Raw genomic sequence first — 27,120 nt, 5'->3', positions numbered from 1 at the left:
GATCAACATAGTAAAAGTGGCAATTCTACCAAAGGCAATTTATAGATTCAATGCAATCCCCATCAAGATCCCATCAAAATTCTTCACAGATCTTGAGAGGACAATAATCAACTTTATATTGAAAAACAAAAACCCAGGATAGCCAAAACAATCCTATACAATAAATGATCTTCTGGAGGCATTACCATCACTGACTTCAAGCTCTATTACAGAGCTACAGTAATGAAAACAGTGTGGTACTGGCATAAAAACAGAGAAGTTGATCAATGGAATTGTATAGAAGACCCGAATTTTAACCCACAAACCTATGAACACCTCATTTTCGATAAAGGAGCTAAAAGTATACAATGAAACAAAGAAAGCATCTTCAACAAATGGGGCTGGCACAACTGGATGTCAACCTGTAGAAGAATGAATATAGACCCATATCTATCACCATGCACAAATCACAAGTCCAAATGGATTAAAGACCTCAATATCAGCCCGAACACACTGAACCTGATAGAAGAGAAAGTGGGAAATACCCTACAACAGATGGGCACAGGAGATCCCTTCCTATGCATAACCCCAGCAGCACAGACATAAAGGGCAACATTGAATAAATGGGACCTACTAAAACTGAGAAGCTTCTGTAAAGCAAAGGACACTGTCACTAAGACAAAAATTCTTCCTACTGACTGGGAGAAGATCTTCACCAACCCTGCAACAGAAGAAGGTCTGATCTCCAAAATATATAGAGAACTCAAGAAACTAGACTTTAATATGTTAATTAACCCAATTAAAAAATGGGGCACTGAACTGAACAGAAAATTCTCAACAGAAGTTCAAATGGCCAAAAGACACTTAAGGTCATGCTCAACCTCCTTAGCAATCAGGGAAATGCAAATCAAAACAACTTTGAGATATCATCTTATACCTGTCAGAATGTCTAAAGTCAAAAACGCCAATGATAGCCTTTGCTGGAGAGGCTGTGGAGGAAGGGGTACCCTCATCCATTGCTGGTGGGAATGCAATCTTGTGCAACCACTTTGGAAATCAGTGTTTCGGTTTTTCAGGAAATTCGGGATCAACCTACCCCTGGACCCAGCAATAGCACTCTTGGGAATATACGCAAGAGATGCCCTATCATATGACAAAGCATTTGTTCAACTATGTTCATAGCAGTATTATTTGTAATAGCCAGAACCTGGAAACAACCTAGATGCCCCTCAATGGAAGAATGGATGAAGAAAGTGTGGAATATATACACATTAGAGTACTACGCTGCGGAAAAAAAAATGACTTCTCGAATTTTGCATGCAAATGGATGAAAACAGAAAACACTATCCTGAGTGAGGTGTCCCAGACCCAAAAAGATGAACATGGGATGTACTCACTCATAATTGGTTTCTAGCCATAAATAAGGGTCACGGAGACTACAATTGGTGAACCTAAAGAAGCTAAATAAGAAGGTGAACCCAAGGAAAACATATAGTTATCCTCTTGGCTATGGGAAGTATACAAAATTGCCGGGGAGAAAATTGGGATCTTGGGGTGCGGTGGGATGGGGATAAGGGGAGATGGGGAGAGAAAAGTAAGAAAGGGAGGATGGGGGGAACTTGGGGAAACAGGATGATTGGGATAAAGGAAGGTTGGATAGGGGAGCACGGAAGCACAATTCTTAGTTAAGGGAGCCACCTTAGGCAAGAGACTTGAGCCTAGAGTGGCTCCCAGGAGCCCAAGGTGATGTCCCGAGTTAGTCCCTTGGGCAGCTGAGGATAGGGAACCTGAAATGACCCTATCCTATAGCAATACTGACGAATATCTTGCATATCACCATAGAACCTTCATCTGGTGATGGATGGAGATAGTGACAGAGACCCACACTGGAGCACTGGACTGAGCTCCCAATGTCCCAATGAGGAGCGGAAGGATGGAGAAGATGAGCAAGGAAGTCAGGACCACGAGGGGTGTACCCACCCACTGAGACAGTGGGGCTGATCTATTGGGAGCTCACCAAGGCCAGCTGGACTATGACTGAAAAAGCATGGGATAAAACTGGACTCTCTGAACATGGCGAACAATGAGGGCTGATGAGAAGCCAAGGACAATGGCACGGGGTTTTGATCCTACTTCATGTTCTGGCTTTGTGGGAGCCTAGCCAATTTGGATGTTCACCTTCCTAGACATGGACGGCGGGGGGCGGCCCTTGGACTTTTCACAGGGCAGGGAACCCTGACTGCTCTTTGGACTGGAGAGGGAGGGGGAGAGGAGTGAGGGGAGGGGGAGAAGTGTGGGAAGAGGGAGAGGGAAATGGGAGGCTGGGAGGAGGCGGGTACTTTTTTTTCCTTTTCTCAATAAAAAAAATGAAATTAGCAATAACAAAATTTTTATATATTAGTATAGATATATTAAAATCTGATTATGTACCTTTTATAACTTATATATAGGCTTTATTTATTTGATTGCTATTATAAAAAGTATTTAAAGTAAAGTAATAAGCTATTTTACTCTGAGGAGTGTTGACCAAGGTTTCTGTCCTGCCTGGTCCTGCTGCTGTTAAGTTTCAAAGATCACACATAGGCCTACATTAATTATAAACTCGTTGGCCTATTAGCTCAGGCTTCTTATTAACTCATAACTTACATAATTAGCACATAATTCTTGTCTGTGTTAGCCACATGGCTTGGAACCTTTTACAGTAAAGCAGTCACATCATGCTTGCTCTTTATCTGTCTTCCTCTGTGTCTAGGTGATGACTGCAGACTGAGACTTCCCTTTTCCCAGAATTCTCATAGCCTCATCTCTACTTCCTACCTGGTGTCCCCGCCTATACTTCCCAACTTGTTATTGGCCAATCAGTGTTTATTTAAAATACAAGTAACAGAGTACAGACCATTGTCCCACAGCACTCCCCCTCCCGCTTATTTTTAAACAAGAACGCTGAATCAAATCTCCTTTGTTTAGCTTTTCTCCTGACCATTATCCATAACAACTTGTAAACAACATTCTAAACAAAGGCAAACATCCATAATCCTTTTTTTGAGAATGTGGGCATAGTTTTCCAGGATACTTCCTGCTGATTGGAGGTGCTGATAATCTTATGGTGAGCTAAAGAAAATTTAAAATTAAGGTCAAATCCTGACTGGAGTATCCTGTAAGGCTTGATCATCTCAGGTAGCAGGCTTGGATCTGTTCTGGATGTAGAACTCAGTCATCTGGGCCATTTACTCCTTTTGGAGATGTCACAAGTGATCTTCCTTGATCAAATCTGATTTTTCTTAATCCAGAATAACTCCGTAGCCTCTCATTTCCTGTGGAAACAAAAGCAAAACCTCTTCTTCAAAGTAACAATTTTTTTACTTATATTTTAAAGTCAAAGTATATTTGAAATATATATGTTGGATTAATTCAGAAGAATTTATAATCAAATATCTTTTAGCAGCTTTTGCTTCTTCCTCAGTCATCAAACAATTTAAAGACAACACTATAACATACAGTATCCAGACTCTCTGTATATTTTTCATCTTTATGTGGCTTTATTTTAACCTCTATTTCTTTTATTTTTAATTTTTGGCTTTTTAAGACAGGGTTTCTCTGTGAATCTTCGGCTGTCCTGAAATTCACTCTATAAACCAGGTTGTCCTTGAACTCATAGAGAGATGCCTGCCTCTGCCTCCCAAACGTTGGGATTAAAAGTTTGTGCCACCACATTTAACTCCTCTTTCTTTTTTTTTATTTTCAGTACTTTATTTTTTGCTTTTATCTCCCAACCCTACATATATTTTTAAAAACACTGTAAACCACTTAGAGATTTTCTTCATCTGAATCTATCTTTACTGTATATCTCTCTTTTTCTGACCACATGAGTCTTTAATTTGCTAAGCAATATGGCTAGGATTAAAGCTGTGGCTTTGATGGCTGGATCCAGCCCATTCTTTAGCTTTCTGTGAGTCTAGACCCATGGCAGAGGTACTGGCCACAGCTTTAATCCTAGATTCAGATGAAGAAAATAGAATAGTGACTAAGACAAAAACTGGTACAGAAGTTGGGTGGGGTATTGCTATGACACACCTGACCATGCTGCTTGCTGGAGGAATTTAGAAAACTTTTTTATATTTTTCACTAGAAAAGCAATTAAATGCTTTAAGTTGGGCTTAATGACCATACAAGTAAGAACATGGAAGAAAGTGGTGCTGAGAACAGTGTAGATTATGACAGCTTGTTTCAAGAGGTTTCAGAGAAGATGAATATTTGTAAATGGCCTAGAGAGCATTCTTCTGATATTTTGGAAAAGAACATTGCTGATTTCTTCTCTTGTCGAGAAAATATTTGAGGATACATCAAATACTTTTGGAGACTTCAAGACACCCTAGTATTGACTCGGTAGTGTAGTTATTAGTGTTCATGATTATGCAGATCTATAATGTAGAGGAATAATTGTAGCAAGAAAAAAATTCAAAATGTAGAGTTTGAGGAAAAGGAGAGCACCAGGAAGTATAATGGAGCAAGTCAATTGTTCAAGGAGATAAAAAGTTTAAAGAAAATCCTGATGTTAAATCAAATGTAGGGAGTGGTAACCTCAGGACAATCCCCACCCATCTAAGTTTCCAACTTGTGAAAAGGAATAAAAGGAAAGCAGTGAGGAAAAAAAAAACATGAAAAATTGAAAGCTAGTGAAAATATAACAGATCAAGACCAAGTTCTACCACCAGAAAGCAGCAGAATTTGGCAGCTTTGACATCATTGTTCTGGCTTTACAGACAAGAAAACAAGAAAAGGGGTGTGGGAGCTTCCTCTGTATCTAACAACAGCTGCTGAGGCCAGGTGTTTGCTAGTGGTATCCCAGCATGGAAGCCTGTTGAGGTTTATAATAAATTAGTCCTACACAAGCCCAAAATGTAGCATAATAAATGTTTATTTATTTAGTTGTAGACTCACAGAAAAAGCAGTGATCAGAAGTCTTCTGCATGAGCAGAGACCTGGAACTGAATCTAGCAGCCAAGGAACTCACACATGCCCCTATGTCTGCACAAGACCATGCCCAAAGTAGGCCAGCAATCCAAAGGCCATTGGCTGCACAGTACCTTCCCATTTTGTCTAAATAGTAAAGTTTTAAACCCAATACAAAACTATATACAATAAGAAATAAATCAAATACAAAAATTTGAATTAAAACTAGCATAGACAATATCAAGCAAAACATATATGCTAAATATTTCAATAGTTATCCTATGCTAAGGAATCTAAGTTTTATATTAGAAATGTCATGGCTAGTCATGAGAGGAAAGTAATTATGACTATCTAAACTTCAACCCCATCAAAGACCTGAGAAGGGAAATAATATTACTTGAATATTATTCAACAGGAAGCACAATCAAGAGATTTCTAAAAGGTGCAAGAAATGAGAGAGGCAACTGGCTAGCTGGACAATCACCCAAAGTCTCATTAGCAACATCGAGGCAACCAATCTTGCCTAAGGCCTAGAGTAACTGACAGACCATTTTCAGAGGCAGGAAAAATTTTCAAAACTTCTTTACCCTGTCTTGGCATGTTTTGGCAGTCTTTTTGTTGGTATCCTGCTTGTCCAGTCTGGACACAAGTCATTTTGTCAGTGGTTGAGGCAGGGGAGTTCTTTGCCCAAAGGCCAGTTTTTTCAATAAGAAAACAAGCTCCAAGTGGAGTGAGTGTCTTCAGTGCCCAACATCCTCTCAAAAATAGATCTGTGCTGCCAGAAGCAATCATGTCTCATGTCAACAAATCCTAAGTTATTTAATTACCATATTCTACAGGTTTTTAGGTGGTTGAAAATTACCTATCTATGTGAAATACAATCTGTATGAATCTAAGGAACCTGATTAGTCTAATTATAAATGTGACAAACATGGATGCCTATTGATCTGTAATTCTTAATACCTATAACACTTAAAAACTAGGGGTTCATATTAAAATATTAAAAAAATATTTAAACAAATATGCAGCAAATAAGGACAATGACCTCCAAATGTAAGCAACATGCAAGTATCTTGATCAGAGGTAGTAATGTATAGTACAATATGATAAATATACCCTGTAAGAGCCCGCTCCTACAAAGTCAGCTAGGGTTCCTGGATAGGAGACCCTCAAGGCCAAAGAAAAGTCAGATGAAAAAAAAAAAACAGAACACAGGATAGAATCAGGAGATCTGTCTGGTCATGCCGAAGTAGTCAAACATCCCAGAGTTTATTTCAGAACTTGCTTATATACAAAAGCAGAACAAAGCACAGCACAGATGGTAAGTATCTAACCACCAAAACCATTCCTGTCCTTGAGTAAGCATCTTTCTCTCCAACTTGTGTTTGCTGTTTGGAAGCAGCCTTACTTTCTATTTTGATATTCCTCAAGTTTGATATCAGCAGTACCCTTTCTATTAGTTAGAGAATTCTTCTCTCCAGGGCTAAATCAGAAGATTCTCATAGCCCTCAAGGTTATTGAAAAAAGCAGATCAGGCAATCTTGAACTCAATGACTTAAGTCAGAAATTACTTCAGATGGAAACTGAGTCACACATGGGATTCCACAATTCTCCCTTTTTATTATATTTTTAAGAACCTCTTAGAGCCTCAGAAAACTGCATCTGCCTTGGGAATTCCTTACTGCAATCTAGTCTTACCCATTATGGGAAAATGGATCTTATATTTCCATCTCGTATTTTAGGTTGATAAGAGGCAAAGCAAACCTACCTGTCTCTGACTGCAAGTCTCTGGTGTCAAGTTTTTAGGGAAGTGTGCTGAGTTTTACTCCATGAAGTTCTGAGCTCACTTTACACAGTGAGTTCATAATCAGCTTGAAACTAGAGGTAAACAAACTATGTCCAAAATAACCTAAGATCCAACAGCTGCTTACTTCACTAAGAAACGAAGTAAATGCTGACCATGATGGAACAGTCTTTTTAAATTGTTCCAGAATATCCTCAACTGCTTTTGATTCATCAAAATCTATTTTAGCCTTTTTCAAATCCAAAATCTCTTGATGTAATTTAGCAAAATCTAAGGATTCATTAGAATCATGCCGAATTCCCAGCCAATAATACTTTCATTATACATAGAAAATATAACACAAATTCATTCAAAATTAGCAGGACATTTCAACATTCTTAGATAATTAACAAAACCCACATTTTGAATAGACTGAGACAAAGCCACTGGAGCAACTGCAGTAGTAGTAAGCATAACAACAAGAGTTGTAATCCCTGCTACAGCTAATCCAAAAGCACGTTTCTGTCTACCTAAAGTTTTCTTAATTTCTTCAACTATTTGTAACCCTTTGTCATCACACAATGGATCATTTACATGCACTGGTAACATTACAAAAGAAAGTTATTTTAACACCAGTACACAGATATAATCATCCACTTGAGAAATACAACTAGTCAAAATACATTTTTTAAACACACTGTGACCATTTAAGAGTCTTATTTTTGTCTGAATCTGTCTTTATTGCATATTTGTAATCATTTTCTGACCAGGAGCAACTTTTAAAAAAAATACTAAGTGGGCATAGTTAGAACCAACTCCTCAGTCCTGTCTGATCATCACTCCACCCAGTCCAATAAGGCTGAAGCATTTTCACCACCCCAGTTCCAGGAACATAGTAAGTCCATGTCACCATTAAGCAACTAGTAGCATGCTGTTCACAAACCCCATTTAAGTGCAGGACCTCCCAAAAGAGTCAGAGGCCACACCTTGTTTGAGGACATGTGTCACTAATAAAGGGCTTCGAAGTTTTAGAAGCCCATGTCAGGCCTAGTGTTTCTCTCTTCCTCTTGCCTGTTTATCTAGATATAGAACTCTCAGCTATTTCTCTTACAGAATGTCTTTGTTTGTTCTCTGCCAAGATGATAATAGACTAAACTTCTGAAATTGATAAGTAGGATCCAATTAAATACTTTCTTTTATAAGAATTGTGTGGTCATGGTACCTCTTCACAGCAATAGAACAGTGACAGCAAGGAAGGCATTTTTAGTTAAAGCACCTTCATATTTCACTTCTGGCTGCCATTGTCTCATGGTCATCTCCTAATACAAAATGCATCCATTCCAACCTCAAGAGTCCTGATAATTCTACCCATTCCAATACATAAATATTTCAAAATCCAGAGTCTTTTCTGGACCTCATGGCAATTGCTTAGCTGAAAGCCTCTACAAGATAAAATGACATCAGAAAAAAAAACAGTTTTTATATACAGACTCTCAATATTTTTTATAAATAAAAGCGAACAATTTTACAGTGTGGTATATGTATAGGGTAGACTGGGAGTTACTGGATAGTGAGAGTGTCAGGCTTTATAGAGTTTTAGCAGTCATAGCACTTAGAGCTGCCTGGAAAAATACTCAACCAATCTGTTGGCAAAGGGATTTTCCTTCTAATCCTCAGATTGTCCTGTGATTTTCAGCAGAGTCTTGTAACCACCAAAGGGAGGGTAAACTGAGTCACAGGTTACCTTTAAAATTAGGGTTGCCTTTGATTAATACATTATAAAAATTCTTTATAGAATCTCCAGGGTTCTCTTCCATCCATGTGTTCAAGGATTTGACTAAATATCCAGCATCATACTAAGAGGAAAGCAGTGACTTTAGAAACTATGAGAAGTGGTAGATAGGCATTCTGAGGCCAGATTCAGATACTGTCTCCATGCAATAGCCTATCTACAGTCAGTTTTGATGATTTCTAAATGTGATTTCTAAATATGATGCTTTTCTAAATGGGATTTCTGTATAAACTGACAACATGACCACTCAAAAGCAACAAGTATACAGAAAGACTTTCCACACCATTTCCCCCTTTCTGTTTAAATAAAAGGAAGGTTTTAAATTTAACATAGTAAAATCACTTATAACAAAACAGGTATCAAGCAAGAATGACAATTACAATATTTATATCTACTTTCTCTTTTATCATAACAAAGGGAAACTATAATTGTATTTATTCTTCAACTCCATCAAAGACTCCAGAAGGATATAATATTACCTAAGTTAACATGAAGTACATTGCAAGCAACTTCCAAAACTCTAGAATTGAAGAGACATCTCACTGCCTGAACAGTAGTAACCTAGAGGTCTTCTGTAATGTTGGAGCATCCATCTTCAGCTTACAGGCCCATCGTAGCTTCCAAACTTTTCTATGAAGTAGGAAATTTCAAAGACAGTTCTGCCTATATTGGCAGTTTGTCAGTCACTTTTTCCTGTGTCCTGAAGAATGTCTTTCAGACTCTTTTATGAAGCAGGAATCCCTAAGGACTATCTCACCTTCTTTAGATGACTTCAGCAGTCATTCTTCTTTAGGCCCTGCATGTCCAGTTCATACAGCATAATATCAATCAGTCCAGGCAATAGCAATTTCTTGCCCGAATGGCTAGCAAACTCCATAAGAAACCACTTCAATGTCCATCATCCTCTTGAAGTAGATTTGTGCTGCCAGGAGTAGAGGTATCTCATTGTCATGAAAAAAGCATAAGTTGTTCAAACATTTTAAATACCATATTTGACAGTATCTGAAAATTTAAAGAATACCTATCTAACTGAAATATATCTCTATATATCTAGAAAACCTAACATGACCATAAGCTTGACTATTATACATAACTCTCTATTAGCCTTTATTTCTTGATTACACATTTCTAAATGAGCTACACAAACACAAATCCTTAATCAAGAGCAGAAACATACATATAACAAAACTGATTTAAATTTCTATCAGTAGACTAATATCCATACCAATACAAATCTCTATAGTATGTCCCCTCTAAATGAAAACAAACATTTATAAACAATATTTGGGAATTTGAGCATGTTTCTCTCCAAACTGCTACTTTTTGTAGTGTGAGGAATATTTGAGAGTGTTCACAGAGACTTTTTAGGGGGTCTTGGTCCATCAAATCACATTAGTCTGAAGAATTACACAGGCTGTCATCCTTCATGGAAGCAAAAGAAAAACCTCTTTCCCAAAGCAACAAATCCTTAGACCAAAATTATGAAGCAAGACATCTTTAAAATATGTATATTGGTTTAAATTAGCAGCCCAAACAATGAAATGTCTCTCTGTACTCAGCTCCTTTACAATTAAAAAATTCAAAGAAAACACAATATACATATTCCAGACTCTCTGCATATATTCTGGCTTTCCTTGGCTTTTTTTCTTACTCTATTGCTTTATAATATTTACTTTATCATATTTACTCCTTTAATCTATGACTATCTATACTCTGTCTCTTTAAAAACTTTTTTTAACTGTAAAAACCACTTTCTATAACTCTCTATAAGCTGCTGCTTCTTCTTCTCTCTCCAAAGCCTATGTATTTTTATTCAACACTGTGGCCCATTAGAGGTCTTTTTAATCTGAATTTGTCTTTATTGTGTATCTATAATTATTTTCTGATCAGAAGCGCCTTTTTTAAATGCTAAGTGGGTGTGGTTTTGAAACTGCACATGCTCTTTTTTATTTTTGTTTTTGTTTTTGCTACCACTAAATCATGAAGAACTCTTTTATAGGAGCTGCAACATGCTGCCAGCCAGCAGAGCCCTTTCAGAAAAAAAATGCAGCTAAACTTTGTTTTTTAGCATCTAGAGTCCCTCTCAGGTTTTATCTGGATTTAGTTGGCCACATTGACACCAATTTTTAGTAGGAGACAACTTGTTCATTCCCAGCTTCCCAGACCTGAAATAATCACAAGGAAGCTGTACTAATTAAATCACCACTTGGTCTATTAACTCTAGCTTCTATTTGGCTAGCTCTTACATCTATAATTAACCCATTTCCATTATTTTATATTTTATCATGAGGCTTGTGGCTGACCTGCAAAGTTCCAGTTGGCAGCTCACGTCTTTCCCCTCTGTTGGCTACATGACATCACCTGATTCTGCCCTTTTTCTCCCAGAATTCAGTTTACATTTCCCTGCCTATCTCTATTCTACCCTATCACAAGCCAAAGAAATTTCTTTATTCATTGACCAGTAAATGCAACACATAAATAAAAGGACATTCCACACATGGCAATCATAGAAAGAAATAGATTAAAAATAATAAAGTCTTGACACTAAAATAATGTAAAAGAAAAAAAGTCACATAAAAGCGAGAAACACAGGGAGCCGAGATCTCATTTAGTATTGTGTTGATTTTAAATTTTTTGATTGTAGTCAAAGAATAGCTGCTAAGAAACCTGAAATTTGAAAATGGACTGTTGAATAAACCAGCCTCGATATTTTAAGTGTTCCTTAATTTTTAAAAAAATCAAAAAATATATTTGTCAAATGCAAATCAAAAATGATTTGGAGAAGAGGTTTTGCTTTTGTTTCCACAAGAAACAAGAGGCTCTGGATAAATTTTAGGTTGATTTGGTTTGATCTGGTTTGATCAGGGGAGACCTCCTGAATCTTGACAGATTTCCACCTTACTAATATTGTAGGGATCTGACTCAAAAATTTTCTCATTTTTACCTAGAGATATTCTGAAGACCAAGTTTCAGAGGTCTGTACAATTACACTTGTGCTGGGTCCCAGAATGAGCCATTTACCAGGAACCATTGCCTCTGTAGATGCCTAGCTGTTGACTCAGCATAAGTTTTTAAAAACTGTCTTTCTTGCCATTGATGCAAGTTAAGTGCTGAAAAGAGGGGGATTTACTATTTAAAAGAGAGGATTTTCTTGTCACGTATATGGTATGTGAACTCCAGGATTCTAGTCTAGTAGGATTATTAATTTCTTAAGAACACATCCACTGGAGATTGTGGTTTTGAGTGGTTGCTCCTCTTGTGGCTCCTTTGCTTTCCACATTTCCCCCCTGCATGCAGAGGGACAGTATATGTCATCCAATTTTTATATCTTGTTCTCCCCACCTTCTCTCTCTTACTATCTCGTTACTAAAAACATATTAATAAATGTCTAGACACTCTCTCTGTTTTAAACATTGGTTTCCACTCTGCAGTTTCCCTGACTGCAGTGGAAAAAGAATATTTGGCCTTTGGAAATAGACTCTGGACTGCCTCACTTTTTGGTCTGCTTTCTCAGTTTTTCTTTCTTTCTTTGCATCTTAAACATGTTTTCAATGACCACTCACCTCAATGTCAGGTCCAAAAGGAACCAAAGTCAAATGGCTAACTGTAGTGCCTAATAGCATACATACCAAAGCACATGCTGGTCCCCTTGCTCACTCAGTACCTGTGGCTCTTCTCAACACTTCTCACTCTGCCCATACCCTAAACTCAAACTTTTTGGCTTCTCTTCTGCCAGCTTCTGATTCCTATGTAACCCTGCTATTTCAGCCATGAATACTCTTGGCTTTGTAATCTTTCTTGACTCTTGGCTTTCTCTCCTAGTCTTCTTGGCTCCCTCTCTGTTGTCCCTCACTCAGTCCTGTTCTCTCACTTTCCCCCTCTCTCCTCTCAGAGCTTGGTACAGTCTATTGTTCATGTATAGTCTACCACTTACTCTACTAGATGCATCTTGGATGCATGAGTGATAGACTCCATCTATTCTCTCCTTAATTAATGTAAACTTAAATTTATTTCAAATAAGCACCTGTAGTTGTTATGCACATTAGTTCACAAATCAGAGCAAAGATGCCACCTCAGAAGGTATTGCTTCTATGTAACATTTTTCTTTTAAAATACATCCTTAGGGGAAAAAACAAACAAACAACAACAGCAAAAAAAAAAAAAAAAAGCCGGGCGGTGGTGGCCCATGCCTTTAATTCCAGCAATCGGGAGGCAGAGGCAAGCAGATCTCTGTGAGTTCGAGGCCAGCCTGGTCTACAAGAGCTAGTTCCAGGACAGGCTCCAAAGCTACAGAAATCCTGTCTCAAAAAACAACAACAAAAAAAATGTCCTTGAGTACTGTTGTACATTTTATAATATGTTTAACCAATTACTGCTTAGAACTGGCTCAGCAACATATCACTAAATGGTACAACAGTGTCACTGACATTATGGGAGTAACCAAAAGCTGTCTCATTGGACTTAAGAGTGAGTCTTTGGATTGCTTCTGGTAAGATTGTCAAAAGCTTCTGTAAAGCAAAGGACACAATCAACAAGACAAAACGACAGTCTACAGAATGGGAAAAGGTCTTCACCAACCCCACGTCAGACAGGGGTCCGATCTCCAAAATATACAAAGAACTCAAGAAATTGGTCATCGAAAGAACAAATAATCCAATAAAACAATGGAGTATGGACCTAAAGAGAGAACTCTCAACAGAGGAATTTAAAATGTCTGAAAGACACTTAAGGAAATGCTCAACATCCTTAGTCATCAGAGAAATGCAAATCAGAACAACTTTGAGATTCCATCTTACACATGTAAAAAGGCCAAGATCAAAAACACTGATGACAACTTATGCTGAAGAGGTTGTGGGGAAAAGGGAACACTCCTGCACTGCTGGTGGGAAAGCAAGCTGGTACAACCCCTTTGGATGTCAGTATGGTGATTTCTCAAGAAAATTAGGAAACAGCCTTCCTCAAGACCCAGTAATACCACTTTTAAGTATATAATCAAAGGATTCTCAATCGTGCCACAAGGACATGTGCTCATCTATGTTCATAGCAGCATTGTTTGTCATAGCCAGAACCTGGAAACAACCTAAGTGCCCCACGACGGAAGAATGGATAAGGAAAATGTGGTACATTTAAACAATGGACTACTACATAGCAGAAAGAAAAATAATGATATCTTGAATTTTGCAGGTAAATGGATGGAGCTAGAAAACATTATTTTGAGTGAGGTAATCCAGACCCAGAAGACAATTATCACATGTTCTCACTCATAAGTGGTTTTTAAACAAAGCAAAGAAAGCAGCCCACAAATCACAATTCCAGAAATATAGACAACAAAGATGACCCTAAGAGAGACATATATATATATATATATATATATATATATATATATATATATATGTGTGTGTGTGTGTGTGTGTGTATATACATATATATATATATAATCTACATGGGTAATAGAAAAAAACAAGATCTCCCGAGTAAATTGGGAGCATGGGGACCTTGGGAGAGGCTTGAAGGGGTGGGGAGAGGCAGGGAGGGAGCAGAGAAAAATGTAGAGCTAGACAAAAGTCAATTTAAAAAAAGAAAAGAAAGAGTGAATCATAACACACAGCTAGAGAGGTTATAGAAAAAAATCCTATTACTGCTATTTGCCAAACTAATACAGCTTCCGACTATATTCTAAATATTTGCCCTTAAATACCCATAAGTAAGTTCAGCTCTCACCCTTCATCAAAGAAGCTTCTCTTTGTGCAGCAGATAGACTTTATTACCCAATCAAAAATGTAGAGAATAGGTGTTTGTGTGATTCCCAGCATGACTGATACACATATAACACAACTCTTATAACCAAATCTGAAGGAACATCACATAAGAGGAATGGAAAGATTGTAAAAGATAGAGAATCAGGATAGGCTTGGTGTACCTATAAATTTAACGATATGTTTACCTATACAAGAACTTTTCAGGATGACACCAAACAAATGACAATGTGAACTGAGGAAAATTTCACACTTAGATGAAAAGTTATAAGCAGTCAATGACTGGAAGTTGTTGTCTTCAGTGACCAGCACTCCTATCATGTTTCTCAATCCTAAGTGATCATCCCTAGACACAAATATAGGTAGCAACATTAATTAGAGTCAGTATACTCTGCGTGTATACATATATAAACGTAAATGCACATATATGATGTGATTATAGAAGAAGAGATCAAGAAATAGAGAGGAGCAGGATGGACATAGGAGGAGTTGCAAGGGGAAGAGAGGTGTAGAAATCATTCAAATACAGTGTATTCGTGTATAAAATTCTCAAAAGAATCAAATTCAAATTTAAAGTAGATATATAGATAAAATTAAAGATCAATTATCATAAATTATAAGTTTAAAAATTGTTAAGTAAAGCCTGGCAGTGGTGATATACACATTTAATCCAATACTCAGGATGTAGAGGCAGGTAGATCTCTGTGAGTTTGAAGACAGTCTAATCAACAGAGTGAATTCCAGGACAGCAGAGGCAGAGAAACCCTGTCTCAAAAAACAGACAAACCAAAATTGATTAGTAAAATAAAAAAAAACAATTGTACATATAAGTTATACATGTCACTGAATGCCTTCAGCACAGCTGTCTTTTTCCTACCACTCTGTGAAACTTACAGTTGAGAACTTCAAGACCCTTTATCTGTCTCCAGACAACAGCTTGCACAATAGAAAGTATCCAGTCACTTTTTAGAATTTTTTTTATAGAGCTATATAGTTTTCCTATTCTCTTCTTTCTCCCTTCTCCCCTTCAATTCTGTCACCTGGACCCCCATACTCACAAATCTCTGGAGCTGTGAATTGTAGTCTGGTTATCCTTTGCTTTGCTTTATGTCTTCTATCCATTGTATAGTTTCTTTTTTTTTTTTTTTTTTTTTTTTTTTTGGTTTTTCGAGACAGGGTTTCTCTGTGGTTTTGGAGCCTGTCCTGGAACTAGCTCTTGTAGACCAGGCTGGTCATTGTATAGTTTCTTGAGTGAGTACAAAATGTGTTTGTCTTTCTGAGTTTATCTAATTTCTCCTAGTCCATTCATTTGCCTGCAAATTTTATGATGTCATTGGTTTTTTTTTTTTTACAACTGCAAAATACTTCATTGTGTAAATGTACCACATTTTCCTCATACATTCTTCAGTTGAGGGGCATCTAGGTTGTTTCCAGGTGCTGGCAATTAAGAATAATGTTGCTATAAATATTGTTGAGCAAGTTTCCTGTAGTATGATTGTGCATCCTTTGAGTATATGCTCAAGAGTGATATCGCTGGGTATTGAGGTAGATTGATTCCCAATTTCTAAGAAACTACCATATTGATTTCAAGAATGGTTGTACAAGATTGTACTCCCACCAGCAGGGAAGGAGTGTTCTACTTGCTCCATATCCTCTCCAGCCTGTCTCCTCATATTTTTTACCTTAGCCATTATGACAGGTGGAAGACGGTAGAGTCATTTTGATCTGCATTTCCCTGATGATTAAGAATGTTGAGTAATTCCTTAAATGTCCTTTGACCATTTGAATTTCTTCTGTTGAAAATTCTCTGTTTATTTCTCCACCCCATTTATCATAACATTATTTATTATTTTGTTGTATAGTTTCTTGAGTTCTTTATATATTTTGGAGCTCTGTTGTAAAGGAGATTGTTTGTTGGTTCCCGGCTACTCAACTCCAAAATAATCACACAGAAACTGTATTAATTAAATCACTGTTTGGCCCATTAGCTCTAGCTTTTTATTGGCTAACTCATATATATTAATTTAACCAATTTCTATTAATTTGTGTATCACCACACTGCTGTGGCTTACTGGCTAAATTTCTGGTGTCTGTCTGCGTTGGGGCTTCATGGCTTCTCTCTGACTCTGCCCTCCTTTCTCCCAGCATTCAGTTTAATTTTTCCTGCCTACCTCTGTTTACACTATCAGGGGCTCAAGACAGTTTCTATATGCATTAGCCAATAAAAGCAACACATGGTCAGTAGAAACTCCCACACCACAGATCAGCCCTCTGTCAGATGTGTCAGTTGGTGATCTTTTCCTATTCTGTAGGTTGTTGCTTTGTCTTGCTTCTCTGATTCAGGAGGTCCCATTTATTGATTTTTGTTCTTGCTGTATGTGCTACTGATGTTATATTTAGGAAGTTGTCTCCTATGCCCATGAATTCAAGGTTACTTCCTATTTTCTCTTCTATAAGGTTCAATGTAACTGGCTTCATGTTGAGGTCTTTCATCTACATGGACTTGAGTTTTATGCAAAGTGATTGATATGGATATATTTGCAATCTTCTACATATTTTGACATACAGTTATGCCAGCACCATTTGTTAAAGTTGCTTTCCTTTTGCCATTGTACCTTTTTGGCTTCTAGTGTTCAAATAAATATGTAATTTCTCTGATGAGAACCAGCAGAAGTTACCCTCACTCCAGTTTTTCATGAGGTGACTTGAACAATTACCTTTTCAATGATATTTGGAAAATAATAAAATAAAATAGACTTGAATCTGCAAAAATGATGAATAAGAATTAAAAAGTAATACATTATGAATATTATTTAAATAATAAGATCTAATATACTCTTAATTTTCATATTTTGGTTGTCTATATACTTTTGATTATTTTGCTATAAGCCTCAATTTATTAATAACTTCACTAGAGATAAAGAGAAAAACATCTATTTTGTATAGCTGATTAAAATTTGTTACTTGTTATCAAAATATTAGAAAAGTCAGAATCTCACCATCCATGATTTGTAATGTCTGTATATTTTAGTATTATCAAAGTTTAAAAACATTCTGTCCATTTTATCTAATAAAATGAACAAAACTTTAGGACGTTAAGGTAGCTGTTGTGACATGATTAGCAGTAAGCACTCTGAAATGAGGTTTTATAATCTGTTCTTTTATCTCTTGTGGGGTGGAGTTGCAGACTGAAGAAATAGAGAGTTGAGCAAGCATTTATCACTGCTCTCCGCAACCGCACTGTGGTTGCTAGGTGACCAGCTGCTCCTGATCCTGTGGCTGTCCTTACCCTGCTATGTCTATGGCAAGTGTGAGTCAAAACAAACCTTTCCTTCCTTAAGTTGCTGTTGTCATGTGTGTTGTCACCACCCACAAGACAAAACACTCTTCTAATAGCTATTGACAATTGGGTCTCTACACACCAGATTAGGAGGCAAACCATCGGAAAATATCTATCTGTATAGATTCAATGTACGATTTGGGGGTATTAGAGCCCTGAGTTTAGCATACCACTCCAGAAAGTTCTTGTGGCCTTAAGAGAACATTTAAATGTCCTGTGCTCAGTTTACCCATTTATATGATTGATAGAGCAACAGTTTAAAAACCCAACACAGTATAACATCATGGGACTATTCGTATTACATCCTAGCTGGATTCTATCATTAACATGCTCAGGAATAACTAAAAATTGTCCTATATTCAAATTGAATACTGTATAGAACAATAATTAACAGCCAGGAGCCGTGTCTTACAATGAGATGCCCCAAATAAAGTTCTGAGTAAAGGACTCTAACTAAACAAAAGAGTAAATTGCTCTCTCCTATTTACATACACTAAGTACAGACAAATACAGTCCACATTCTTGGAGACACCGACTATGGGTGGAAACTGGGAGAGCCAAGCAGATAGAAATGAAGGCAGAGGTAGCACGTTTGGCAGTTAGGCATTGATTATCTGCCTGGATTCTGCTTCATTGCAGCAACATGCTACTGATACTTTTTGTACCCCCACATTCCTTACCATACGATATCTCAATGTTAGAACATCAGCATTTCAAATGTTTGATTTTTGAGTTTTTAGTTTATATCCAAGGAAGCATGGAAAAGTTGGCTCACACATATAAAAAGAATTCCTTGGAAGACTAATTTCGTGAATTTGGAAAAGCAGTTCCCTCCTTTGTGTGATCATCTCAGCAAAGTTTCTTTACTGGTCCCGGGTGTCGGTCCTCAAAACCTTACCTAAGTGAAGTTGCCTAAATGATTTTTAAAAGGGCCTTCATTGCTTTCTGTTGTGTGGTTATGAAATCCAGAGGCGATCACCAGGCCCTGCTTCTCACATTCCGAGAAACCTGAACTTGTTTCCAAAGAAAACAAGCTGGCATTTACAAGAACAATTCAGCAGGTCACAGGCAGGGCACAGCAAGCACAAGGATCAAAAGCCCACGCTGCTAGCTGGACTTGTGGTCTACCCTTTTAGCTTATTTTGCAGTAGTTGCTGGGGAGGGGGGTGGGCGGAGCATCTAGTCATCCTGATTTCTTAAACAGACTTTCAACTTCCCTTTGGAGCAAGTTTTTCCCTGCAGTAACCACAGTTCTTAACAGAGGAGAACTGGATGGTGCTGTACTTCTCTGCGTCCTAGAAAGATCCAAAACATGAGACTATCAGCAAGAATTATCTGGCTTATGTTATGGACTGTTTGTGTAGCACAAGGTAAGTTTTAAACAGATTGCCTTTCTCCATTCTGGCTGAGCCGCACTACAAAACATTTGCAGATAATAATTCTCATAGCAATCATTCAAATGAAGTCTAGAAAATGTGAAGGAATTACTGGTCTGTAGCTTAATGGCTTTTGGTGGTAAGTTTAAATGCTGCAAGCAGTTCATTTGATTGCCGTAATTGATGGTTCCTCCCAGTGTAAAAAACAAACAGTGCTTGAAACATGTTTCTGCAGTCCATAGTTCGGTATAGTCATTTAACTTGTAGTCATCATGAAATACAAACCCCTTCTTTGCATGAGTGTCCCTGAAATACTTCATGTAAAACTAGTGAGAAATATGTTAATGCCTGTACTTAGTGAAAGCTTTTGACAGTTTTTAGTGAGTGGATTTATTTCAGGTATAATTCTAATGCTTCCTGAAATCATTACTAACAACTGATACTGCCGTGGCTTTAAAGTTTTGCACATAAGAACAGCATGTATGATAATAAAAGGATTATAAAATTTGATGCATAATCTTTATATAATATGTGTAAGATCTTATTTATTTGGTTTCTGTTTTCCCATGAGTATGTATGGAACATACAGCTTGCGAAAGTCATTTGTTGACTGGGTAATCGTGAGTGTTGGCACTTCCCCCATGTCAATAGCAGAGGTTCTAAGTCTATCATTCAGTTCAATTCCATCAAAACTGTTCACTTTATCCAATGAAGGGGTTCACTTTCCTAGTTCATGGTAGGTAATTAGTGATGTGATTAGTATTCAATTAGATTTTTTTTTCATTTTGTATTTTTTAAAGGAGGGTGCAGCCAGTTTGTCCGTGAACTCACTGTAGTCCTCCTGTGTCAGCCAGCTATGCACTGTGGTTACAGGTGCTAGCGACTGCGATACCTGACTTAGCACTTGTTATATCAAGTGAATAATACAACGTTAATCATTTTTCCAGACGTTTCACTTGGCAATTTGAGCCTTTGCTGTAGCCTCTACTCACTGAAGAATATTAACACGCACGCTCTTACTGGATATTTACCTCTCCAGATAAGAAAGACAGATATGGTTTCTCAGTTTTATCTTTTAGTCAAATTCTAAAAATTTGTTTAAGAGTGTTTAATATGTTTGATTGAACTTTTTTCAATTGTATTTTCTAATATTATTCCTTGAATTCTAGCTTATAAGTCTTATATTCAGACTCCTTTTAGACTAAAGTATTTATTTCCTTATATATGAAAATATGAGTATTATTAAAAGGAAATATAATTATATTGGCTAGGATTTCTAAAGCACTGTTGATATTATTAAATATAACTCAACCTTTTCTTTTTCCATAAGTCAATGCTTTTGTCTTTTATTTTAATGTTCTACAATCATACTACTTACTGAGATATTTTTGAAGCTATATATAATGAAAAAAGATCTATTTAATTTTTACCGAATTCATAAATTTTAAGAAATGATACAAGTGAAATCAAGCTGTTTATATAAACACTAAGTGGAATTTGAATATTAAAAGGAAGCGCCTTGCAGTTTACATGATAATTTAATATTAATGTTTTAAAATTCTCATACCATGGATCCAGCTGATTTTCTTGTTATTATTGGATATGATTTTTCATCATTATGTATTGAAATATGGTGCCAGTTCTTACTGGTGAGTTGGACAGTTGTACTGCCCACCTCACTGCTTCAAGAGCTTTACAGTAAGAGATGAAGAAGGAGTTTAATATTTAAAGAATTATGTAGAGTAATCTCATGATATTCACAAAGTTCACTCAATGAAGAGAAAGATGTGAGAATTTTCATGGACTTTTAGTGGACACAGAGCTCCCTCTTCATTCTCAGCTTGGCTAGTAGCCTGGGTCTGTCTGAAAAGTAAACAATTTCAACAGCCTATCTATTTTACAGGAATTTCACCATGCAGAATATCTTGGATTAAATATTAAAACACTTACATATACACTTCAATATTTGCTTTTCTTTTTATCCCACACATCAAATAATGGCTTTTGGACTGATTAAAAAATGGTTGTAAAATGCTATCCTAAAGCTTTCTGTGCCTGGAAGAAGCCTCAAGTATTTCACAAATCTTTTCGGCCTTGATAAGACCAGTATTCTTCCCAAACCACTATTAACTGGGCCAGCATGAAGGCTAAACATGTTAATGAACTTGCTTGCCACAGAATCTGGCTATTTGAGTTAAATCTGTGGGACCCCAGTGAGAGGAAGAAAAGGCCTCCTACAAGCCATGTTCTAGTTTCTATACACAAGCATGGCAACTGGATATCACACCTGCCCATATTAAAAAACAAAAAGACCCAAAAGTACAACTTTAACAAACATTCTAAAAAAGAAGAACTTTGAATCTAGTTTTCTTTTTGTCTTCCTTTTTCTGTATGTCAAGGACTGTCTAATACATTTTTAGTACAGTACCTGCCTGCGTTTACACTTCTACCTGCTAGGAACAGTAAATGCTGCTACTTGCAAAATCACATGCTATTCAGAATTGGGTAAGATTTACAGAACAACCTGTAACATAAGAGTTCCTCAATCAAGCTGTGTATTTTCAGTTCTGGGAAATGGATTATACCCAAGCTTTCCAAGCACAGAATTTGCTCTCACAATTGGATATTGTATGAAATTAGTTCGCAGCCCAGAATTGCTGAAACAAACCAATTAAACCTGTGCGAAACACAACCAAATAACCACTGCAAACTTCCAGCGGGGGAGATAAGTGTTCTTTAATCCTGGAGGTTTAAAGAACAAAAATGTCCTTTCAGGCTTAGAGATTTCAATCATAGAATGGAGAATCCATTTAATTCTGTATTGTGTTATTTTAAGTGTAAAATAAGATGTTTTCAAACATAATTTGATTTTGATGTGAAAAAAATGATGTTATATATTAATTATGGATTAATAATAGTTATTCTTTAGAGATTAGAAGGAAAAGTTATTTATGATTTTATATAAAACGCAATGATATAATGGCAAAAAGTCGACTGTGATGTAAATTATTTCTGCTTTTTTCTTAAAAGAAAGAACTTATATGGAAAGTGCTCATACTTTTTCCTTCACTCTATGTCCACAATCCATGGCAACTTGTAGTGTAGAGTTCGCTCCATCTTTTCTTTTTTAAAAACAAGATGTCTCTGTATAGCTCTTGTTGACCAGGTTGGCCTCAAACTCACAGAGACCCACCTGCGTCCCACCTGCTTCAGCCTCCCAAGTTCTGGGATTAAAGGCATGTGCCACCACCATCGGGCCACCGTATCTTAACTGAAATCTGCATCTGTCACTGTTCCTTGTATCTTCACTTTAATTGTTTGAGATATAGAGTTTCACCTTATGGTCTAACCTGGCCTTGAACTGCTGGTCTTCCAGACTTAGCCTCCCAATTACAGGAATTCAACATCCAGAAACACCTGCTCAGGTTTTCTATCACCATTTCTCAACTGAATTCACAGGGATAGCTGCTGGTCCTTCCTCAGAAGAATGGGAAATTTCTTTTAAATTTCAGATTGTCAAAAACCTTCTGAAGAAGCAATAAATAATTTCCCTTCCTAGAGGAAAGGAAAAAAATCTTTCATTAAAAAAGAAATGACCAGCCCTCAAAACATACATCATAGTAACATTACACAGACTTAACAAGTTATATTTAGGAAAATATATGTATTACCTGCATATATGAAGGTAATAACAATCATGTAAATAAGAGGCCATGAATTTGAAAGAGAGCAAGAAGTGATATATGAGAGGTTTGGGAGGGGCAAAGGGAATGAAAAAAATGTTGTAATAATATTATAATTAAAAGAAATAATGGTAAAAAGAAATAGGAATTTGTGTAGTAAATTATAAAATAATGTGGATACATATTAAAATTAGGAGTCGAAAATGGTTTAGTTTACACATGAAACCAATCTTACCATTTTGCCTTTATGCTCCTTTATCACATCAAGGGTTTGTAACCCTGTCATAGGATAAGCCAGGACTTACATGTATGTACCTTTTAAACATTTCTTTTATTTCAAATTATACTCAATAATTGGACTTACTGTTGCAGTCTAAACTATGAATATCATAATAGCTTCAAATCCAGAAGATATATTAAATCTCTGAAGTCATCGATCCATGGTATTCGTTTGGACTTCTTGTTTGGGCATAAGGGAAAGAATTCACAACTACAACCAAAGCACCTATTGCAAATGAAATATTCTCCTTACAAAGCTATCACTTTACAATTCCACAAGCAACGCTGGGCCTATTGCAATTGTCTTGCTTCTCGCCAGAGCCTGCCTCTGCTGAATCTGAGAATTGGAACAAAAGGGAAGTAGTCTTTCATCACAAGCCATGGAAAGAAGGAGACTCCGACACTTCCTTAAGGAAAGTGTCTGGAAGCCATGGAGAAATGTATAGCTCAATTAAAAAAACTAAAGTATATGAGAAGACAGCATAGACATTCTTCATTGAGCCTTGAATTTAGAATTTTCAGAAAAAAAAGAGACTACAGAGACAAGGTCAGGAAAACATGTGCCTTATGCAGTAAGGTACTTGCCCAATCTAGACATTTATTCATCTTCCCCATGGTAGTCCCTCAGGCCTCAGGGGCCAAAGGTCCAGGTTTATTGACATTGCTCCTTCACAGTCTATTTTAAGAGAGTATGTGAGTGTTATAGATCTTTGTGTAAACTAGAAAAATGGGTAATACTAGTTAATTATCTAAGCTAGGTTTTAATTTCAGTGGGACAAGTAACCCCTATGTTCAAAACCCATGTTTTCACGAATAGGGTTATATTTCCCTAAGTGGTGTTATTCGGCATTGTGCTGTGTTCCAGCTGTCTTTCATGTTTTCTCTTCTGCAAATCTTAAAATATTTGACATGTTTACAGTACCACAAACCCAACCAACCTATAATTTATGTGAAAAGAACAGTATTTAAATTTAGTGATAGTCTGTGTTACTATAAAATTTCACTGAGAGAATTAGGCAGAGGTAAGGACAAAGTCTTTCTGAGACAGGAAGTATTTCAGTGTGAAATGTTTCAGTTGTCAAAGTCTGGAGAAATTGCTCGCAGTATTGTGAAGACAAACCTTGCCTATTTTCAGCACCGTTGTATTCTAGGAATGCGCATGCCCTTTACTGAACATAATTTTAAACTTCAACTCTAATTACTGTGAGCTAGAATTATTCTGAGGTAGAAATTGTCACATAGCAAATAGTCTTCATCTTTGGACTTAGATTGCTCAATTTTGAACTCTTTTCCCCGCCGCTCAGATTAATCCATTTTTGTTTGTTATCTCTGATTGCCAGTCAGTCCTTACCAATTTCCGACACACACACAGACACACGTCACACCTACCTTTCGTCATGTGAGGAGATGCTGGCAACCAAGTTGTGTGTGCTCAGTTGACTGGTGGGTGCCTTACCTAGTTCTTAACTTCAGTTCTTCCCTGAACATAACATGAAAATTACACAGGTAATTGGGAGAAAACTGTTATATTTTGGTTAAAATGAAAGAATAAGGAAATGGTTTCAGAGACTGGCATTTTAACTTAGAAAGCTTAGTTTCGCATAAATGGTGCCAACTAGAAATGCAATACACAGAGGATGATTATAGAAACACCCCTTCCAAGATTCCTAAGAACTTTTTTTACACTTTGAGCTAAATACAAGGAATTCCTGACTAAAAAAAAAAAAAAAACTGCAACATAGATTCACACTTGGGAGATGGACAGATGAAATGTTGTCAGTGCAGGCAACAGACCTTCAAGTTCACCAGACAATGGTTCCCTTGTCTTTTTTTCCTTCCAAGATTATTCTTTATTTCTCTTCCAGATCTTGTCTTTTAAGTTGCCAACTTATCACTCTTGGTGGCATTTGTGCATATTGGTTGTATGAACGTACATCCTGGAAATGCTGCTACAGTTCTGTTTGTGCTCATTCTTTCTTTTATTCAAGTTCACTTTTCAATGACTTCTAAATACTGTGTGGTATAATCATACCTTCCAAGAGGTAGTCATTTAGGGGACAGGTGAAGAATTGGCAGTATATTTAAATATTCAAATATTGAAGTTCATGTTATAAACTATAAAATCGCTAAAGCAGGAAACTGAAAGTTGGGAAGATGAGCTATATATACAAAATGGAATTTGTTCATCTGCACAAAATTAGAAATTAGGAAATTAATAGGAAAATGGATGAATCCAGACTCAGAGACAAACACTGCATGTTCCCTTTCTTACTTGCAAGCTAGTTTTAATGCAGACACTTAATATTTGTTTGTTGTATTGTATATGTACACATGAACATACATGGGTAGGAATTCTGAGGACATGGAACTAGAAATGGAAAGGCTAATGTGGAGGAAGGGGCGATGAAAACACACGTGACATGAAACCTAAAAGAACACTGGGGTAGAAGAGCACACAGCAACAGAATAAGCAGTAGAGAGTATAAAATACAACTATTTTGAAAAGCCATAAGAAGAACCAGGTGGGATGGAGAGTGCCTTAACTCTAGTACTAGGGAGGCAGAAGCAGGTGGATCTCTGCGTCTTCAAGGACAGCTTTAACTTCAAAGTGAGTTCCAAGGTTAGCCAAGGCTACACAGAAAATCCCTGTCTCATGGGATAGGGTTGGGGAACAAAATTAAAATACAACCCTTTGCATATTAATTTAAAAGTAAAATTAAAAATAAATAATTAGAGTGGGTCAGGAGGGGGAGAGGATGACAGATGACATTTGTCTAGAGATATTTTTGCTGCTTTCGTTTTATGTTGTTTCTCTGAAACAGAGTCAGACTAAATAGTACAAACTGGCCTCAAATCACAATCTCCCTTCTCCAACGTGCTGAGATCACAGGCATGGAGCCTCATGCAGGCAGGTTTTGAACACTGTATAGAAGTTCGTCCGACAATGGCAAAAGGGAGGCTAATGGTTGGGGACAGCATCAGTTATACAGAAAGAAATAAAGAAGCTGTGTAAAACTGGAACTCATCTCCACACATCCAAGTAAAGCTGCCTTAACTTCTGCAAGAATTAGGGGTAGGATTTCAAAAGGAGTTGTTTTCCCTTTCGCTTTAATTCTTATCCTCAGGATCCCACAGAAAACACTCAGCATTGGTGCTGCCTGAATTTCAAGATTTGTTCGCTTCATCCTGCAGCTAAGCTACTTTTTGAGGCAACCATTCAAGCCTACAGAAAAAACATTCAATACATACTAATAGTTTATTACAAAAAGACAACAATGTGCTTGGAACCATACTTGCTGTTAGGAGACTGCAGTCCAAGCAGTGCCCATTCAGAAGTGTTGACTGAATGGATTTCAAGCCCCCTCCTCATGATGACATAAAAGTCAGCAGATTCTGCTGATTTCTTCAAGGATTCACCACGTAGCCTTAACGATCTATTCTGTCCTCAAAGTTAACATTTTTACAAATAAACTACATAGTCACTCCTGTATACATTAGAAATTGAAATTTATTTTTTTAAAAGTTTGTTAGTGTCATTTGAACTTAAATTTTTGTAGTTTCTTTTTAAGCTAGTTTATTATAGCTGATATTTCTTTGTTCAAAAAATTACAAACTTTATATTCTTGCACTATTTATAAATCACTCTGAATAATTTTAATTAACAAAAACTCTCTCATTAACACATATGCATAAAATTAGTATGAATTTATATCAATAAGGAGGCAGATGGGAACTTTAATAAAATATCTATTTTTGATATTTCCATTTTATTCATTTACTTTATTTTTTTTCTAAAGAACTTTAGTTTTTCAATTATAGTATATTCTACCATCTGTTAAGAGAAAATAGTTTTAAAGTGATACCACCTATTCTTTTTGAATAAGCTTTTAGGAGCTATAGTAAATGAATGAAGAGGCTTCCTCTTACTTTAATCTACCAAAATTATGGGTACAAGTGATACATTTTATAAAATATAAAAATTCATTAAGATTTATTTCATTTCTGCATAAGCATTTCAAATAATCATTAAGAGAAATATTGGCATTAGAAATAAAAAACAGTATCTGGTTTGTGTGTGAATACTAGCTCTTTAAATTTGAATATAAAAATGTCAAATCATGTTTGCTAAAATAGCAGATGTTTGCTTTTAAATTTCAAAAATTATAAAATTATCTCCCT

General features: G+C 36.6%; 1 protein-coding gene across 1 annotated transcript in view; it reads left to right on the top strand.

The window, feature by feature from the left end:
- The first annotated feature begins 18,833 nt into the window (after positions 1-18,833).
- LOC121445492 (complement factor H-like) overlaps positions 18,834-27,120 on the top strand; it is a 79,766-nt gene continuing 71,479 nt past the window's right edge. The window contains exon 1 of the mRNA XM_041647634.1: positions 18,834-18,973. Within this exon, the coding sequence (XP_041503568.1) occupies positions 18,916-18,973 (58 nt within the window). The 5' untranslated portion in view covers positions 18,834-18,915. The remainder of the gene's footprint in view (positions 18,974-27,120) is intronic.

This window comes from Microtus oregoni, unplaced genomic scaffold (assembly GCF_018167655.1).
Source record: "Microtus oregoni isolate MIOR12 unplaced genomic scaffold, Mior012 000003F_ref0000135, whole genome shotgun sequence".
NCBI classification, from domain to species: Eukaryota; Metazoa; Chordata; class Mammalia; order Rodentia; family Cricetidae; genus Microtus; species Microtus oregoni.
The sequence above is the reverse complement of the archived record's forward strand: the minus strand, read 5'-3'. Positions and strand labels throughout refer to the sequence as shown.